Genomic DNA, 19,046 nt, shown 5'->3' with positions numbered 1-19,046 from the left:
CTCCAGATTACTGTAGGTGTGACATTTCAGCATATCTGTCCTCCACAATGTTTCACATGATCCAGGCCCCTCGGCTCGCTGTGAAAGGCGATAGGCCCCGGCAGGGAATATGGGTCACCCTCATCCCGCCTGTCATCAAAACCTGCTGCCTGTCTGTCTTCGGTGCGGCAGGGAGGGAGAAGAAGGTCCTGCAGATTTTAATGCTGTTTGTCATTGCAGGGTTTTTACTCAGAGGTGTTCGTTTCAAACATTTGAATTGAAATAAAGTTTTTTGTTTCATTCAAAAGTGACACAAATGTTTGGCTTTAAGTTTTCTTGCAGTATGAAGAGAAGAGAAGAAAAAACATATTGTTTTTTTGCCTGGATTAATTAGCATATCTGCATTAAAACAATCACTAATTTCATTTTATTCACTCCATAAGGATGGTTTGGTGCATTTTAAACACTTTTCATTCTTTTTTTTGTGTGTGATAATTTTGACTGTGTTCATGCAGATGGCATACATTTTGGCAAGATTGTGTATTTTTGATTAATCAGTGAATTTGCAGCACAGTTGCTGCAACAGGTCTAAAGTACACTGTGGAAAACTAAATTGTGACATTCATTAAGTGCAAAAAAAATGCTCCATTGAAACTGCCATTTTGCATTAAAATATGCATTGTATTATTTCAGTTCAGCTGGACCGAGAAACCTTCTCTTGTTCGATCTGTCTGGAAATCTGTCTGATCTACTGAAGGATCCGGTGACGACTCCCTGTGGACACAGCTACTGCATGAACTGTATTAAAGGTTTGGGATGAAGAGGACGAGAAGAGGATCTACAGCTGCCCTCAGTGTCGGCAGAGCTTCACCCCGAGGCCCGTCCTGCTGAAAAACACCATGTTAGCAGCTTTGGTGGAGCAGCTGAAGAAGACTGAAGCTGCTCCTGCTGATCTCTGCTACGCTGGAGATGAAGATGTGGCCTGTGATGTCTGCACTGGGAGAAAACTGAAAGCTGACAAGTCCTGTCTGCAGTGTCTGGTCTCTTTACTGTGAGCAGCACCTCCAGCCTCATTATGATCACCTGCCATTTAAGAAACACCAGCTGGTGGAGCCCTCCGAGAAGCTGCAGGACAACATCTGCTCTCGTCACGATGAGGTGATGAAGATGTTCTGCCGCACCGATCAGCAGTGTATCTGTTATCTCTGCTCCGTGGAGGAACATAAAGGCCACGACACAGTGTCAGCTGCAGCAGAGAGAGACTGAGAGAAACAGAGAGAGCTCGAGGGGAGTCGACTAAACATCCAGCAGAGAATCCAGGACAGACAGAAAGACGTGAAGCTGCTGCAGCAGGAGGTGGAGGACATCAACGCTCCGCTGATAAAGCAGTGGAGGACAGCGAGAGGATCTTCACCCAGCTGATCCGTCTCCTGGAGAAAAAAAGCCGCTCCGACGTGAAGCAGCAGCTCAGATCGCAGCAGCAAACTGAAGTGAGTCGAGTCAGAGAGCTGGAGGAGGAGCTGCAGCAGGAGATCAGCGAGCTGCAGAGGAGAGACGCTGAGCTGGAGCAGCTCTCACACACACAGACCATCACACCCAGTTTCTACGCAGCTACACCTCACTGTCAGCACTCAGCGAGTCACACAGTCATCCAGCATCAACATCCGTCCTCTGAGGTACTTTGAGGACGTGACAGCAGCTGTGTCAGAAGTCAGAGATAAACTACAGGACGTTCTGAGGAGACATGGACAAATGTCTCACTGACAGTGACTGAAGTGGATGTTTTACTGTCAATTCACAACCAGAGCCCAAAACCCAGAGCTGGATTTCTTAAAAATATTCACGTGAAATCACACTGGATCCAAACACAGCACACAACATCTGTTATTATCTGAGGGGAACAAAAAAAAGCAACATGATGCAAAAACAACAGTCTTATCCTCAGTCACCCAGACAGATTCACTGTAACGTCTTGTTTCAGGTCCTGAGCAGAGAGAGTCTGACTGGACGTTGTTACTGGGAGGTGGAGTGGAGCGGGGAGGAGGTTTATTTGTAGCAGTCGCATACAAGAAACATCAGCAGAGCGGGGGGACTAAATGAATGTACATTTGGACAATGACAAATCTTGGGCGTTTATTGTAACAAAACAGTTATACACATTTTGGTACAACAATGTCCAAACTCCGTGTCTCAGGTCCTCAGTCCTCCAGAGTAGGAGTGTACCTGGATCACAGTGCAGGTATTCTGTCCTTCTACAGCGTCTCTGAAACCATGACTCTCCTCCACAGAGTTATGTGGCAGCTGAAACTACTGACTTCTGTAAACTTATATAGATGTAAGTTATTTGAAGGGACTGTCAAAATCAAACTTTATGTTTTCCTCTTACCTGCAGTACTTTGACATCATGTGAGTTTCTTTATTTGACGTTGCCCTTCCTGTGGCTGTTCAGCCGTATCGATGCATGTGTGTTTTTTTCTTCCACGGCATGAGATTTAAAAGAGAAAGAAACAAATTTTATCATAAATAGTTTGTTGTCACCACTTTTCACTGCTTTGTCAGTCAAAAAATAAACTTTAAAAAAATCAAAATGACAGTAACTTTTTTTGTTTACCAGTTTCTTTATTATTATCCTTCGTAATCAATGGAGGGATCATTCATTATTGATTATTGTACATCGCTGTGATTCTGATCATGAAACATGATAAATAAAAAACATGAATGAAGTATTTTCTTCTATATTGTTGTTTCTCAGAGTACATCGAAGTCTGAAGGAGAAAATACGACACTGATTTATTAGAGTGATGTTTGAATTAGTGTAAAGATAAAGAAATTTTTATTTCATTGAATTTTATCTGTTTGTTATATAAGGCTCTGGGGTATTTTTCTAATTATTTTGTACTGTCAGTACTCTTACTTATCAATTATTCGTTTGTTTTTGGATTCCTCTGAATAATTAACTTTGTTACTTTATATATTTACATTTTATTTAAATGAAGAATTTGAGACAGTAATGATTAAAACAAAAAAAGTATTTTTTGTCTTAATTTTTCATAAACTTAGCTTCTGGAGAAAATACAACACTGATATGAGGGACTAAGTTTATTTGAAATCACCACAAAGAGGGTTCATGTTTGGAGCAGAAGAAAAATGAAAAAAAAGCTTTTTTACAAAAAAGAATTTTCTTAAAAAATTATAAATTTTTAAGCACTTTTTCAAGTCATTTCCTGTTGTTTTTTCTTATCTTTTAAAAACTTCGGGAAGTTTTCTTGTGCTTTTTACTAACTTCTTATAATGCTTGGGTTTAATTTCTTGTTTGTGATTTCTTCTTTCTTTGTAAATTTATAATTACAAATTATTTACAGTTTATACATTAGATCAGTTATATCTTTGAAGCATTTTCCAGGTCATGTCCTCGATTTTTTTTTTTTTTTTTTTTTTTTTTCACATTTTTTAGTGTGATTTTCTCTTGTACTTTTTATTAAATACTTGAGAGTTAGCTGGGGAAAATGGCTTGAAATTTGATAACTTTCTTTTAAAAAAATATTTTACATATTTAAATCCTGTGTTTTTGTCACAAAATCATAATTTTTCATGCATTTTTTAGATGATTCCCTTTGTTGTATTTCTCATTCTAAAAAATAACCTTCAGGTAATTTTTTGGCACTTTTGACTAATTTCTTAATTATTTTGGGGTTATTTCTTTTCATTGCTCATTTCCCTCATAACATGTTTTTGAAAGGTAAAAAGAGTAATTGCTACAAAGGCTTAAGTGATCCAGACTTTTCAATGCACCTAAAGGACATATTTCTCTCAAATTTTGTCCATAAAGTCCCGGGTTTTAATTTACATCCTAAAAGTCGAGGTGATCAGTGTTTCTACATGAGAAACGAGCTCTTTTGTTAACACCGTGTCTGTCAGAGCGCTCCTCTTCCTGGAGTGAGTCAGAGTTCGATGAGCCTCCCTCCTCTTCCTGCTCTCACACACAGCGAGCTCCACTCTGTTGTTCCCTCCCCTTCAGATTTCCGTTTTAACCCAGACTATATAATAATAAGTTTAATAAAATAAGTAATAATAATAATAATAATCCAATATTAATATTTAATAAGGTAATGAATAATAATAATAATAATAATAATAATAATAATAATAATGATAATAGTAATAATAGTAATCCATTATTATTATTATTATTATTATTATTATTATTATTATTATTATTATTATTATTGGTAGTAGTAGAAGTAGTATATTAGTGTTCATGTTTTGACATAATTTGTGTTTTTTTTGCTGGAATACTGATAACAGTAACAACAACAACAACAATACTACCACTACCACTACTACTATTATTAGTATTATCTATAGTAGTAGTAATAGTCGGACTAGTAGTATTTTTAAAATATTTTATTGATATCATTGAAATTTGACGTTTTTTTTAATCCATAAATAAAACAAAGAAAGAAAATCCCTGAAAAGCTGCTGCTCTCCGTCGTGGCCGCTGGGGGGCCCCCTCTGCTCCATCAGCTGGAAGCCGCCGGTGCAGCTACAAACTCCATATCCCAGAATCCCTCGCTTCTGTTTTCCCTCATATTCCGGTTACCCTCCTTCCTCCCCGAGCAAACGAAGAGGAAACATATGACTTTTCTGCAGCGGTGAGGCTGAAACCTGCCGACTGAAACCCTCTCAGGGCTGATTCAGAAAACTAACCCGCCGGAGCAGCGACTTTGAAGGGTGAGGACTCAAACTGAGGCTTTAAAAAGCCGATTTTAATGCGTCACTTCACGCTAGCTAGCTTAAACAGAGCTGCTGTTTGACAGCGTTACTGTGGCGTCCCTGCACGGCTGCACGGTTATTACATGTTTTTATGTCATTTCAGCCTCTTCTGTTCGTTTTTCAGCTGTATGCGGGGCTCAGCAGCTCAAATGTGAGCTGGGGTTTATCCGCGGCGGTGTTGGTGTTGTTTTTGGCCTCCTTTCCGCCGCTGACTGTCAGTGTTTTCCTGCACTTTGCGTTTCCTGCTGCAGATTTATTAATGAGTAATTCAAGTTGTTAAAGTGATGCAGAGAAGACGTCATCCAGAGCAGCTTTCACCTGCAGGACCCTCTTTCACTATTTATTTTTTATGCAGAAATGACTCTTGTAAGGTTGCAAATGTCTTGAAGTTGGTCTTGTTTGCTGATGATACATTTTTTCTTGTTTAAGCTCAGTCCAACTATTGGAGATCGATGCAAAAATGAGCGATTAAAATATGCTTTTGTAGTAACAAATGGTCATTGAATTTGAGTTAAATAATGATTTTGGTAAATATGGGGCTAATACACAGGTGCAGGTCCAGGTAGGTGGAGTTAACATTAAAAAGGTTCACAAAAAATCTATTTCTTGGAGGCAAAATAGATGATAAAATCAGCTGGAAATATGACACGAAATGTGCACATAATAAACCATCGAGAAGAATTTTTGTATTGAATAAAGCAAAAACATCTACTGGATCAAAAATGACTCCAAATAATTAAATTATCACCTGGATTACAATGTTTAAATTACTGTGCAGAGGTCTGGGGCAGCACCTACAAAAAATAATTGTATTCAGTCATTACCCCCCCCCCCCACAAAAAAACAATAAGAAAATATAAAAAAATACTTCAATACTAAGATACGTCAATGCTTAGAATTAGGAATATAAAAAATTTCAACACAGAACTTAAAATGCCTTTAGCAAATGTTAAATCAAAACTGAAACAAAGACGGCAAGTTCCCAGCAACTTTTTTATTTTTATAAAAAAGTGGAAATTTCAGTAAAAACTAAAAAGAAAAAGTCATGCTGACACTTTCTTTCAGCTGTTTAGATAATTAATTTTATGGAGGGCGATCATTAAAAAGAAATGGTGATTCATATAATCAGCAAAATGCCAAATATCAGCCGAATAATCTTAACCTTAAGATATATATATGTGTGGCTATCAGTTTGGGGAGTCTTTTAAGTGGCCAAAATTAAACCCAGTTTATATATTAATAATCTGGTCCTAATTCATTAATGTTATTTTAAAGTCTTTTAGGAGAAATAAGCTGATAGTCACGGCTCTGGTTTCACAGTCTTATTCACAAATATGCATTTGTCTTAAACAAGCACAAGATTTAAAGAGCTTGTTCTGCATGCCTGCATTCATCTGCAGATGGACGAAAACGCTGCAGAAACGCACTTTCACGGATGTTTCAGTGACGTTCACTAATCCATAGAAATCATGTGACCAGCAGGCAGCTCAGATTAAAGCTGAGCGAGTCTGAACACACAGATGTTAAAGTTTACGTCTTTATGATTCAGATTGTAAGTTCAGTTTCAACATAACAACCGTCAGACTAAACGTCTGTTTCTGCTGCAAAGTTTGAAGAGCAGTTTTGCTAAAGCAACACGTTTCCTGTTAATTCGAGCTTGTTATGGGCATTATTGTGCACGCGACGGTGAAACAGGAACCTGTTTCTATTTAAATCTGCACACACGATGATGGAAAGCTTTCGGTTTGTTTTTTTTACCAGTGGCTGCTAATTTCCTCTCCTCTTATTCAAATGTTGCTCAAATGATTATTTGTCTCTTTCAGCAATTAGTTCATGTACAAAAAACCCTTCATGCAAAATAATATATATTTGCAATGAGGACTTTCTGCAGTCTGAAAGCGTCATAGAGAGTATTCCTCTCGTGTATCTGACTGAACCAAATCAAGCTCTGTGGAGGGAAAAATCAGTTTATCAGTGCCCTGGTGGACACATTACTGTATTAAGTGCTGACGGTGTTTTTGAATGACCTCACTTCTTGTTTGGCGTTTCTGTTCTGCAGATTTTTTATTTGTCTGTGGTTGTAAAGGTTCCTCAAACCCCTTCATACTGAACTGAGCAGCACTGGTTTCCGGTGCTGTGCACTCACTGTGAGAAAACTGCACCTTGATATTAGAGGCAGATATTCGTCTCCTCCTGAAGGACTTTGACATTTGTATATTAAGTCTCTCTACGAAGACATTTCCTGATTACATAAAGTAGCTTGAGTAATACCTGGAGCGCGAAAAAACGATTTTTTGGGGTCATAGAAATACTTCCCTAAAAAAAAAAAACTGTCAAAAAGCGAAGAGTCAAATCTGGTTTAAACAAAAGTTCTGTTGCTCTAAAAGAGGAAATTGGTGGAGGGTTTTACTTTCAGGGGAAATTACAGTACATGATTTGACTCACAGGAGTTACAGTATGTTTGCTGTTTCCCTTCCTTTATTGTTTTAAAGTTCTCTCTGTTTCTCGCTCTTTTACAGTATGTCACATTTTGCGGGTTTCCATTAACCCTCAAACTGTTCAAATTGAAATTGTGAAGACAAAATAGTCCTAATGGGAACACGTTAACTTTGAAAAAACTCCCATCTAATGCAATAAAAGTTTTTACGCCCGCATGAGGTGGTTTTTCAGGTGATTCGAAAAAAGCCACATTTCACAAAACTGCAATGGAAGCTCTTTTTAGTCTTTTCTAGGTCACATGATGCTGTGTCTGTGTGCTTGTCAGCAGGAACTGGCTCCCTCATGATGCAGCAGGAGCTACAGAGCTGTTATTGCATCACATAACTCTGAGAAAGTTGAGCGGATCATCAGAAGTTTTGAATCCACACTTCCTCTGTGAAATCGTGGACTATCAGCTCCCAGAAATCCCTCATACGTGGACGCTCCCACGTATAAGGGGCTCGCCTCCATCATGGCTCCATAACACGCCTACGTGGCCTTTGATTGGAAATAATGACGGCGAGTGCGGTAGAAGGTTATATTAAGTTAATTATCATTGCAGCTTTAAAGTTATTATACTAATACTAATGATAACAATGATGATAATGATAAGTTTATTTATGTAGCAGCTATAAAAGCAGTTTGCAAAGTGCTTTACAAACACGGCAAAGCAGAAGCAGAAAGGATTGTTGCAGAGGAAACACAACTGTAACAGCCAGACGATGATGCCCGGCGAAAAACAGACAAAATTCAAAGTAGATGTAAACAAGAGAGAAACAACTACACAACAAAAATAACAACTACAACCCGTACTGATTTGAGTAAATACGGTTCAAAGATTACTGGCAGTAAATGCAGAACTAACAGAACTAATAACAGAATTAAACACGATCGAGACGGAATAAAAGAGTCAATTAAAAGAGAAACTAAAATCGATTCATTAAAATAGACTACTAATTAAAAAACATAACATCACACAAAAGCAAACGAGGTTATTTTAAAGAAGTCGCTGACTGTGAAAGTTAATAAATCTCATCCTGATAGATTTGTTGACCTTTTGTTTCTCTCTGCAGACGCAGTGATGAAGTTCACCTCCACAGACTGAGTCCAAATCCACTAAGAGGCCCTGACGTCCGATGACCCGCCTCCTCTGACTCCGCCTCCTCTGACTCACCTGAGTCCACCTGGTGTTGAGCGGCGGGCGGGGCCGGCCCTGCTCAGGGTGGAGGAGGGGGCGTGACCCGGGATGGACAGCCGATGCAGCAGCAGCGCCGATTCACGGCTGACGGGCAGGGGGGCGGGCTCTATCAGCACCACGCCCATCTCCGCCAGGGTGGAGCCGTACGAAGCCGGGGAGAAGAAGTGCATCTCTGACGTGAGGAGGACCTTCTGCCTGTTCGTCACCTTTGACCTCCTGTTCGTCACCTTGCTCTGGATCATAGAGCTCAATGTAAGACATGTCTCTGTGTGTGTCAGATAAACGCTCCTCTGTTTCTACATAAATAAATAAAACAATAAAAATAATAATAATAAAATATAAAAACTAAAGTTAAAAACCAAAACTAAACAAAAAGCTAAACAAATTATTAAAAACAAACACAAAATAAAGCAAAAGGTAAATTATCTTCTGTTTCTAAATATTCTTCTGTTTCCTAAAAAAATAAAATAATAATAATAATAAAATATAAACTAAAGTTAAAAAAAAACAGAAATGTAATCAAATAATTAAAAACAAACATAAAATAAAAAGATAAATATAAATATATAATATAAAGATAAATATTCTTCTGTTTCTAAAAAAAAAACAGAACAATAATATATATATATATATATACATATATTTTTTTAATGGCCTTAAGAAAAGAGCACAAGAAATATAGTGTGACAAAACAGTAAAACTAATAATAAAAATATAAACTAAAGTAGAAAACAAAAGACAAAACAGAAAGAAAACAAATAATTAAAAACAAACACAAAATACAGCAAAAGATGAATGATCTTCTGTTCCTAAATTTTCTTCTGTCTCAAAACAATAGTAGTGAAAATAATAATAATAAAATATAAACTAAAGTTAAAAACAGAAAGAGAAACAAATGATTAAAAACAAACACAAAACAAAGTAAAAGCAAGAAAAACACCTTTTATTTAGAGACTGAAAACAGAGTAAAAACATTTTTGCCTTTTAGTGAGGTTTTGTGAAACCATAATTATTTTTCTTTAATCAGTGGACTTTAACATTTATTTATTTTTTAAATACAAATACCGAACGCTGACTCACATTTTCACGTACTGTCACAAGAATCCAGCTCCTTTCTGTCATGAGACTCAGTTTTTTCTGCAGTACTTTTATCAGATACTACTAAAACATATCAGCCGCCGCACACCGCGACGACTTTATGGTCAAATATTTTTGTTTGAATTGTGTCAAGGCCGAACAGAAACGAGTCGGGCGACGCTCTGAAAGTGAATCCAGGTCATGACTTGTAAAACTTTGTTCCCTGAACGAGGAAGTACTTTCACCGTGGCACACATTCCCAGAATGCTTCGGTGTGTACGCCGACACACTGGTGTTTTGTATAACTGTGTTTAAACTCCAGTACGAACAGTAACTCACTTTTATATTTCTGTCTCTCTGTGAACCTGCCGGACTGGATCTCTAATGTGCGCTCAGCAGTTTCCTTTTTGGAGATTTGCCTGCTTTTCTGTCTCACCTGTACGGCCAAATCTGAGCAGTTTCGCCGCTGCGTTATTTTGTCGGGTGCAGGGTCACGGTCAGCTTTATGACTGCACAGAGTACACGCACTGAGACGATGAAAGCAGTTAATCATCTCACCAGAACTGTAAAAGCAGAACTGTAAAACTGATTCATCCTTTGGGAAACTTTAGTGTTTGCACCAAATGATTATTGACAAAAAAAACCCAAACTTTCAGTCATTTTCAGAGTCAATCATTGGCTAATTCCAGCTTCTTAAAAATAGTTGGGTTTCCTTTGACTATGAAATTGCGCAAATTGAAATTGCCAATATAAAATATCAGGATCATAATCAGAAATACTTTATTGATCCCGGAGGGGAAATTGCGATTCGTGACAGTCGCTCTGATGCCAGCATAGAGAATTATAGCAAGCAGAAATAAGCACCAACACCAGTATATAAAAATAAAAAAATAAGAACATTTTCTGTGTTTTTTTGCTTTTCTAACATTTTTCCTGTGTTCTTATATTGTTTCTTTTGTGTTGTGTTTTACATTTTTTTCCTGTGTTTTTTACATTTATTGTAAGTGTACAGCACGATATAAAAAAACGTTATTTTTATGATATTATTATATGTTTTGAGCAGTACATGGCTTAGTTTCCATGCCAGTGTTGTGGGACTGTACTTTATTTATCAGAGGAGGAGGGTGGCGGCAGTGTGACTTTTTTAAAATAAAAAATAAATATAAAATAGTTGAGTCAATAGAAGAGCCAGATTTTAGGCCGATGTTGAATTGATGTAGCTTCGTTGCTGTAGTTTCGAATCACGTCCGTACAGATCGCCCTGCTCTTTTGTACTACAACTACGAATACCAGCAGCCCCAAAATTACACACAGGGAGTGTGAGAGCGCCCCCTTGTGCCAGCTGTTGATAACACACTTTGACATATATACATGTTAATGGCACTCAATGAGTTAATAAAAAAAAAAAAGCCTGACCATTTTGCAGCACTCCTTCCCTCCCCTCATAAATAACGAACAGTCCCTAACTGCAGAGGTAGGCCGACTAAGGCTCGTTCCTGAAGGAGCTGCTGACTGTTGCATTTTCGAGGTGTGTTAGTCTGACTTCCAGAAATTTGATTTAGTCCAATTTCAGGTGGATGTTTAGGTGTTAACATGTATTTTAAAAGTCCAGTTTTAGTCGGACTAGCACCATAATTTGACTTTTTCTAACATCATGTAAAAGTACTTAGAGTAAATATTTTTAGGATTCTGACTTTTTAATAATAATCATAATAATAATGGAATGGAATAATAGAATAATATGAAATCTCTGGATAAGAATAAAACTTGAGATACAGGTGAACAAACAGTGTTATTGTGGGGCGGGAAATACCAGAGCCAGATTTAGTCACCAAAACAGTTTCAACAACAAGCGGTCCTTCCTGCCAAAAAGCCTCATTCCACTCGTGCCGAAGATACCTGAGCGGAAAAAAGTCGATCCAGTCAGACGAGGCGTGGTTTGCATTTTCAGTCCCAAGTTCATTTTGTATCTCTGTTTGACATCTTCAGTTTTTAGGAGTGTTTTACAGAAAAAGCCTCCTGAAGTAAAGACCACTGCTGCGTTTCATTAACCCTTCAGGGTCCGCTTTAAAATCACACGCTCGTATCGCTCTGCGCACAAAATGTGCTTTTCAGAATCAAGCTTTTAAAAATATTATACATAAATATTATTTTCTACTGTCATTGATCTGTCCTAATGATAAATATAAAATGTTTATTAAGTTTCTGAATTTTAACCCTTTAAAACTGAGGTTTTTGTCATGATGCTATTATGTTTTTAGAAGATGAAAATAAAGGATTATTTTTAATAAACGTCATGCTAAGTATATTATTTATTTTAATAGTCACAGCCTGGGATATGTTAATGAATAGCAGCAACATTGATTTTTATATATTATTATTTTATGTGCAGTGTCAAATACACTCATTCTGCTCTGCGCACAAAATGCACTTTCTAAAATCAAGCTTTAAAAATATTACACATTAAAATCATTTTCTACTTTCATAGAGTTTATTTTTTTAACCAACATCAGTTCTAATAATAAATATCAAATACTCATTCATTTTCAGAATTTTAACCTTTGAAATGCCAGGTTTTTGTCATGAGTGTTGAGTGTGTTTAGATGAAAAACCACAACAAAAAAAAAATTATATACTACATGTAAAATCTGTCAAATCTGCTTGACTTGAAGCATCTCAGTCGACTGAGGGGTGTCCGACTGATGATTCGAATCTCTGACTTTCAGGGGACAGACCCGCGCTGAAAAATAATAATATTAATATAAAAGTCTGATGCAAATCCCCCAAAAAATAACCCAACACGAAGAGATGAAGCTGTTAAAACATGTCATGGTGCTGCAGTGAAGTCTACATCTGGAGATTCAGTGCAGAAAAGTCCCATCAAATCTTTCATATTTTTCCTTTTAACTTAAAAATGTTGTGTTTAAATAAGTTAAATGAATTTTTAAACCGCGTGTTCATCAGCTTTTTTTGTGTTCGGCAGGTGAATGGCGGCATTCCTACGCAGCTGGATAAAGAAGTCCTGCACTACGACTACCGCGCCTCCTTCTTCGACATTTTTGTAAGTTTTTACTTTATTTTATTTTTTGCACATTTTTGTTTATTTACTTTAACTTCACTTTTTATTTTCTCAAACAGGCGACAAATTTAGACGAAGGTGCAACAAAATACACAGACATTAACAGAAGACGTCAGTCAGGAGTGTGTGTGGAGGTAGAGAGAGTAATAATAATAACGTTTAATTACAGAGCATTTATCAAAACCATCAAAGAAAATTTAAACTCATCTCAAAAGGAAATTATAAGACACAGGAAAAGGAACATGTTAGAAAAGCAACAGATACAACAGAAGAAAAATGTGAGATCAGTGGTTGAAATTAAAATCAGAACAGTGTAAGACTTGAGTGCAGTTTCAGGAGAAAGGTACCAAATCTTAATAAAACAATCCATTAAAAAGAGATTATAGAAATGTCTTTCAATAAAAATACGATTTGATTTGAAGTGATTTAAAGAAGACAGCGATGCAGCGTGTCGGAGATCTTCAGGCAGATCGTTCCACAGCCGAGGAGCTCAAAATAATAAATAATAATAGTAAATAATAACAATAAAACCAATAAGTAACACATACATACGTAGATTAGATATATTTTATGGTTCTTAGTCGTTTTCTTTCTCTTGTCTTTGTTATCCTCCCGTTTTCTTTCTACCAGTCAACTTTTTGTGTGTTTTTATCCCTTTGTTGTTGTTTTTTAAAAAAATATTTTTCTATTTATTCCTGATTGTTTCCGTTGACTTCTCTCCTCCATCTCTCCTCCATCTCTCCTCCATCTCTCCTCCATCTCTCCTCTCTCAGCTGCTGGCTGTTTTCAGGTTTGCCACGCTCATCCTGGCGTACGCCGTCTGTAAGCTGCGTCACTGGTGGGCCATCGCGGTAAGTTTTCTTCTCTTTTCGGAGACTGTCGTGACAGTTTGACTTTATTCGTGCCAGCAGAGGGCGACGCTGCTGAAACAAACGCATGCTCTCTGTAAGATTTAGTTAAAATGAGTCTGTTTTTATTGACGATGGATTGATTTTTCATTTTTTGATATAGCACAGTCATTGTTTACACGCAGAGAAACGTCCTACATTAAGTGTTGTTTAAGTTGTTGTTTACCGTCATGTAAATGAGTGTAAAGGTGTTCTGTATTTCTGCCACTGATTTAACAAAACATTTTCTTGGCCTTAACAATCATTTATATTCAGAAATACAATTAAAAATGACAATATTCAAAATCATTAAAATAATAATAATAATAATAGTGGTAGTAGTAGTGTTGTTTATATAGTATTGTTCAAAAACAAGGTACAACATGCTTTACAAAGACATAAAAGTAAAAGAAATATTTAAATAAGATTCAAAATAATACATTAACAGGTGAGTTTTAAACATGATTGCACTAAAACGCACACAAAGACAATAATAACAATAAATCTTTATTGTTGCCCTGAGGGGAAATTCAGTAGCTGCAGTGGGAAAAGCACAGAAATAAATACAGATTAAAAGAGTGTAAAAAATGTTTTGCAGAAAATGTTACGATGACATAAAATCACCTAAATTAAACCATTTCTGCTGCGTTTGGTGTCTGATGAGTGTTTTCTGTTTTCACAGATCACCACTGCGGTCAGCTGCGCTTTCTTGATCGTTAAAGTCATTTTATCAAAGGTAAGAGTCATGTGATTAATCGTAATATAAAAAAGATGTTTGAGTTCAGTTTGAGAACGATGACGTCAGACGGGCGTTAAAACGTGTTTCTGCTCAGAGGTCAAGAGGTCGGCAGCCTCAGAGCGTTTGCTCATTACTCCACCTGCTGCTCAGCTGCAGAACTACCGTTAAATATTGGTTAATATCTCCACACTGGTGTTTAGTTTGCAGATAAAAATATACCAAGAAACACAATAATTAGCTTTGACTCTCTATATTTTATTCAGGAAAATAATTTTGAACAGAGGAAATATTTCTGAAAGGTTTTTACTGAAAATGCATCAGTTTTCTCAGCCATAAATTATTGTTAATAACAGTAACATTGCTTCGCCAAGTTTTTTTCCATGTATTTATTTTTTAAATGATAATAAAAAAATGTTTTTATTTTATATTATTATTATTATTATTATTATTATTATTTAAGATTATATATATATATATGTTTTTTTTTTATTATTCACTTTTATATAAAAGTCTGATGATATTTCCCAAATCATAAAGTCTTACAAGGGATTTTTTTTCTTTTGCAATCAGAGTTAATGGCTATGAATGACTCTCTGATAAATACATATTAGGAATTCAACACTCACATAATCTATAATCTGAAATATTTCTTTTTTTGGGAGGGGTGCATATATTGGCAAAAATGTAATATAATAAGTGTGTTTTCTTTAGGGTTTAATCACCTAAAAAATAAGAACAGTTGTGTTACGGTTACCTGAGAATGAGCCGTTTATATCTTCGGCCGGAGGTTTTTCGTGGAAATCCCCGTGTTGCACTGTCACGTTTCTACAGTAGCCCTGAGGGGACAAACCGAACACTGGCTTTAGACAGAGATATTCCCATTTCTGCCCTCCACAACAAGCAGCCTCAGGAGCAAAAAATGAATGTGAAACTGCTGTTTTCAGCATTTTTAGCAGTTTAGGATAATTCAGCTCAGAGTAAAACTCCTCCCGAACAACGAAGACTGAAGGAACTCCAACCTTTTAAACTTTTAATCGGCTGCAGTTCTCACCGCTGTGTGCCAGAAAATCCCCCAAAATCTGTTCACATCTCATCAATGTACTGAAAACTAAGTGTGTGTGTGTGTGTGTGTGTCTCTGTGTCTGTGTCTGTGTGTGTGTGTCTCTGTGTCTGTGTCTGTGTGTGTGTGTGTGTGTGTGTCTGTGTGTGTGTGTGTGTGTGTGTGTGTGTCTGTGTGTGTGTGTGTGTGTGTGTCTCTGTGTCTGTGTGTGTGTGTGTGTGTGTGTGTGTGTGTGCGTGCAGCTGCTGTCTCAGGGGGCCTTCGGGTACCTGCTGCCCATCATCTCCTTCGTGTTGGCGTGGATAGAAACGTGGCTGCTCGACTTCAAAGTGCTGCCTCAGGAGGCCGAAGACGAAAACAGTGAGTTGACTGTCGCTTTTTTGCTTTCTGCAAAAACACTTTTCTTAATCGACATCACATCTGAGGAGCAGAACGGCAGACGTTCGGCCAGATACTGAATTTATGACACAAATCTTTAAACTGAGCTGATCGTAGAGATCCGAAGCGTCCGTGTTTCACCGACGTCGATGTAAAGTGTAACTGCCGTGAAGAGGCAAACAGCTGCGGCGGTAATTCTGCTTTGAATTTAATCTCATTTTGAAGTATTTTGGGGTATTTTGGGCCTCTGTTGACACTGAAGTGAGGACAGAGACATGACATGATGTGTCAAAGGTCCCAGGATCCGGACCAGGGCCGCAACTAACGATTATTTTGTTAATCGATTTATCGGTCAGTTAATTTTTTGATTAATAGACGAATCTGATTTAAAAAAATAAATAAAAAGAGAAATAATAATAAAACAAGTATTTTTTTCTCCCATCACTTTGTTCAAAAACAGATTGTCATTGACAGAAGTGCAGAAAGTGCATAAACATCCCTGAGCCGTCAAAATAATGTTACTTTATAAATAACAGACTTTAACGATCTCCACTTTGGTCGTCGTTATATTTGCTGTGTGGACTCCGCCATCCGCTTGAGTTAAATCGATTTTTATTCTTATTTTATGGCCCTAAAGTCACAGAAACAAAAGAATGAAAATAAAATGAGAGTTTTTAGTTTATGGCTCAACAAACACTGATGAAAGTACAGGACGCCGTCTTTCTCCCGCTGTGACAGTCGCTGCTCTCTTCATGCGTCCTCCGTTTTTGTGTTTCAGGATATCAGTCCATCATGGACGCCACAGAGCGAGCTCCCCTCCTGGGTCCGGGTCCTTTATCTGACGGACAGTTCTACTCTCCACCGGAGTCCGTGGCAGGTCTGTCGACTCGCACTCACATTAACGCCCAAATATCTCACACTTAGCGCAGCTTTTTATGATCGATTCTCGAGCTCAGTGTGATGAAGTATATCATCTAGATATAAGGCTTTAAATGACATTAAAATGACTTAAATTCATATTTCTTTTTTGAAAATAAAAAAAAGTAATTTATTACATTTTCTCTTCTCAAACTCGACATCCAAGAGTTGAATCTCACACGCAGATTGAAAAAAGCCAAATTAGACAAGAAAACCAGACAGAAGCGCCAGATTTCTCCTTCTTCTGTTGGGTGACCAAATAGACACTTTTATGGTCATAAATTCATCGTCCTCCGTGTGTTTTATTCAAAAAGGTTTTTTTATTTCCACATTTCACAAAGATAATCAACTTTTTCGCTGGAGTGCTGTTAGATGAAATCACTGTCAAGCTATCGTTAAATAACTTTTAAGAATCTAACTTTTCATTGACAAGTTTCATTTGGAAACAAAGGTTTTGCAGCATCTACGTTTAATTGTTTAAATCATAAAGTCCCAATCTCAGTTGTCAGCAATTTTAAATAAATCTCTCATTAATAAGCGTTTCATTTGTAGTTGAGTTTATGAAAGTTGAAAGTGATTTTGGCCTGTTTTGATTTGGAATGAGTAGTTTTAGTTTGAGATAATTTTGTAGTTCATGTGATGTGATCTGATGTAGAATTTGCAGTTTTGTCTTGACGCTGGTTTTGTTTCTGTCTCGTGTTCAGACTCCGACGAAGACCTGGATGATAAACATGATCCAGAAAAAGGGCTCATTCAGCAGGTGACCTAACAGGTAATCTGTACCTGCGCGTCGCGTCCTTCAGCGTGACTCAGGCACAATCAGTATCTAACAAACAGTAAACGCGCATTGTTTTGGTCTTTTGTTCGACTTTCCATTTTGTTTTCAATTTTAAGTAGAAAAAATAATATCTGACAGCAAAATGTTTTGTTTTCGCAGGATCTTCACTTGGGAAGTTGTTCTCCCGCTGTGCTAAGGGAAAATTCTGCCTTACACTTTCTGCCTGTTGAGTTTTTATTGGCCTGAAAGCAGTCTGTGTTTTCATCCCCACCAATGCTCCTCTGTTCCTGACGTGAGCTCTCTGCATGTACACCTGGGACTGCAAAAGTGCCGCTTTAAAAGCAACGCCAGTGTCACCGTTCAATAATTGTCATTAATTTCCTGGATTTTTTTTCTCATCAAAACTCTGGAGATTCAAAATAATCCATATTTATACACAAAATTGCACATTTTGGCCCAAATGCATGAGAAAAATCAGATTATGGATCAATTTTAGAATCAGACTGTAAATTCAGAGTGTTTCTACACATTTGATGACAGTTTCTTTCGTATTTAAAGTATTAATGTCATATTTTCACGTTTACTCCTGTTAATCGTTTTCACACGCTCGGGTTTGAAGTCACTGTAAAGGACAATAAGCTTGCTCCACAGACTGCATAAAGAAAAGGATTTTTTTTCGGCCAGTATTGAGCTTATGGACCACGTTTGTAGCAAAAAGCAAGAAGCGGAATATTTACAATTTACTGTGTTTAATGGTAACTTAAAAATGTATTCGACTACTTCAAGGTCTTAAAAAAGTGGAGAAACAACTTGCACAGAACATTGGAACAACATTATAATATTAAGAATAATACTGTCTGAGGTATTATTGTAAAACAAAATGAGCCGTGAATGTGCAGCACTTAAACATGAAGGAATGAACTGTAAACTGCTCCAAAAAACAAGCTGCTATTAGACACAGTTGGAGTTCAGTATGAGCTGAAAGTACATGTACATATGTCTTCATGCATGCCTCGCAAGCCGATTGGTTTTGTTTTTATGAAAAGCTTGTCTGTATAATAGAATCATTAAAATGTGAAATCTTAAAAAATATATTTTTTTATATTTTTTTCATGGCATAAAAACTTTCCTAAACAATGCGGGCACAGAAGTCTGGACAGCACATAAAAAGTCCTCGGATCTTTTTAAGGTGATACTCTACATATATTATTTAACTATTGCAAGTAAAAGTCCTGAAAATAAAAACTTTAGTTTTATTTTACTAGAATTTTCTATTAACAGTAAAATGTAGTATGAAAAAAAATTCTGATAATGATACTGTGGAGTTTTTAAAAATTGTATTATACTTTTAGGACATTTTTTAAGAAAAAAAAGACATACTATGACAACTTTTATTTTTTTTGTAACAATGCGACCCTATGCTCTGGTAGTTTAAACATTTTTAATTAATATTTGAATTTTTCATCATTTTTATAGCATCACAGTATAATACTAAATTTATATGGTTTTTAAAAATGGCATACTGTATAATTGTAGTGATATTTAAAAAAAATACATGACTGACATTTTTTTTAAAAAAATTGTAAGTACACCATACTAAACTAATTTTTGTTTTATTTTTTTGAACCTCATTTTACATTTTTAGGATTTCATTTTTTTAATGGCATACCGTAGTATGGACGACATGCTGACCTATTTATTT

At 36.6% G+C, this 19,046-nt stretch overlaps 2 protein-coding genes and 1 pseudogene across 4 annotated transcripts in view; 2 read left to right on the top strand and 1 right to left on the bottom strand.

Moving 5' to 3' along the window:
• The first annotated feature begins 47 nt into the window (after positions 1-47).
• Positions 48-1,743, top strand: LOC121951171 (annotated as a pseudogene).
• Positions 1,744-4,579: 2,836 nt separating this feature from the next.
• stard3nl (STARD3 N-terminal like) lies at positions 4,580-18,434 on the top strand. Its single transcript, XM_042497064.1, has 9 exons — positions 4,580-4,710; positions 8,304-8,680; positions 12,489-12,566; positions 13,358-13,435; positions 14,154-14,207; positions 15,513-15,630; positions 16,427-16,525; positions 17,271-17,338; positions 17,504-18,434. The coding sequence occupies exons 2-8, from the start codon at positions 8,477-8,479 to the stop codon at positions 17,333-17,335; spliced, it is 696 nt and encodes a 231-aa protein (XP_042352998.1). The 5' UTR covers positions 4,580-4,710; positions 8,304-8,476; the 3' UTR covers positions 17,336-17,338; positions 17,504-18,434.
• Positions 13,427-19,046, bottom strand: part of LOC121950930 (solute carrier organic anion transporter family member 5A1-like) — a 55,175-nt gene continuing 49,555 nt past the window's right edge. The window contains exons 9-10 of one of the 3 annotated variants that reach the window (XR_006106365.1): positions 14,965-15,046; positions 13,427-13,507 (exon numbers count right to left, since the gene is read on the bottom strand). Coding sequence is in view for 1 of the 3 variants with exons in the window: in XM_042497063.1 (XP_042352997.1) it covers positions 15,036-15,046 (11 nt within the window). In the remaining 2 variants the exon portion in view is untranslated. Of the gene's footprint in view, positions 13,508-13,989; positions 14,009-14,739; positions 15,047-19,046 lie in introns of those variants that run through there. The other 2 variants (XR_006106364.1, XM_042497063.1) reach the window with 2 other exon arrangements.

Source organism: Plectropomus leopardus, chromosome 12, assembly GCF_008729295.1.
Source record: "Plectropomus leopardus isolate mb chromosome 12, YSFRI_Pleo_2.0, whole genome shotgun sequence".
Classification (NCBI taxonomy): Eukaryota; Metazoa; Chordata; class Actinopteri; order Perciformes; family Serranidae; genus Plectropomus; species Plectropomus leopardus.
This window is presented reverse-complemented; position numbering and strand designations above follow the sequence as displayed.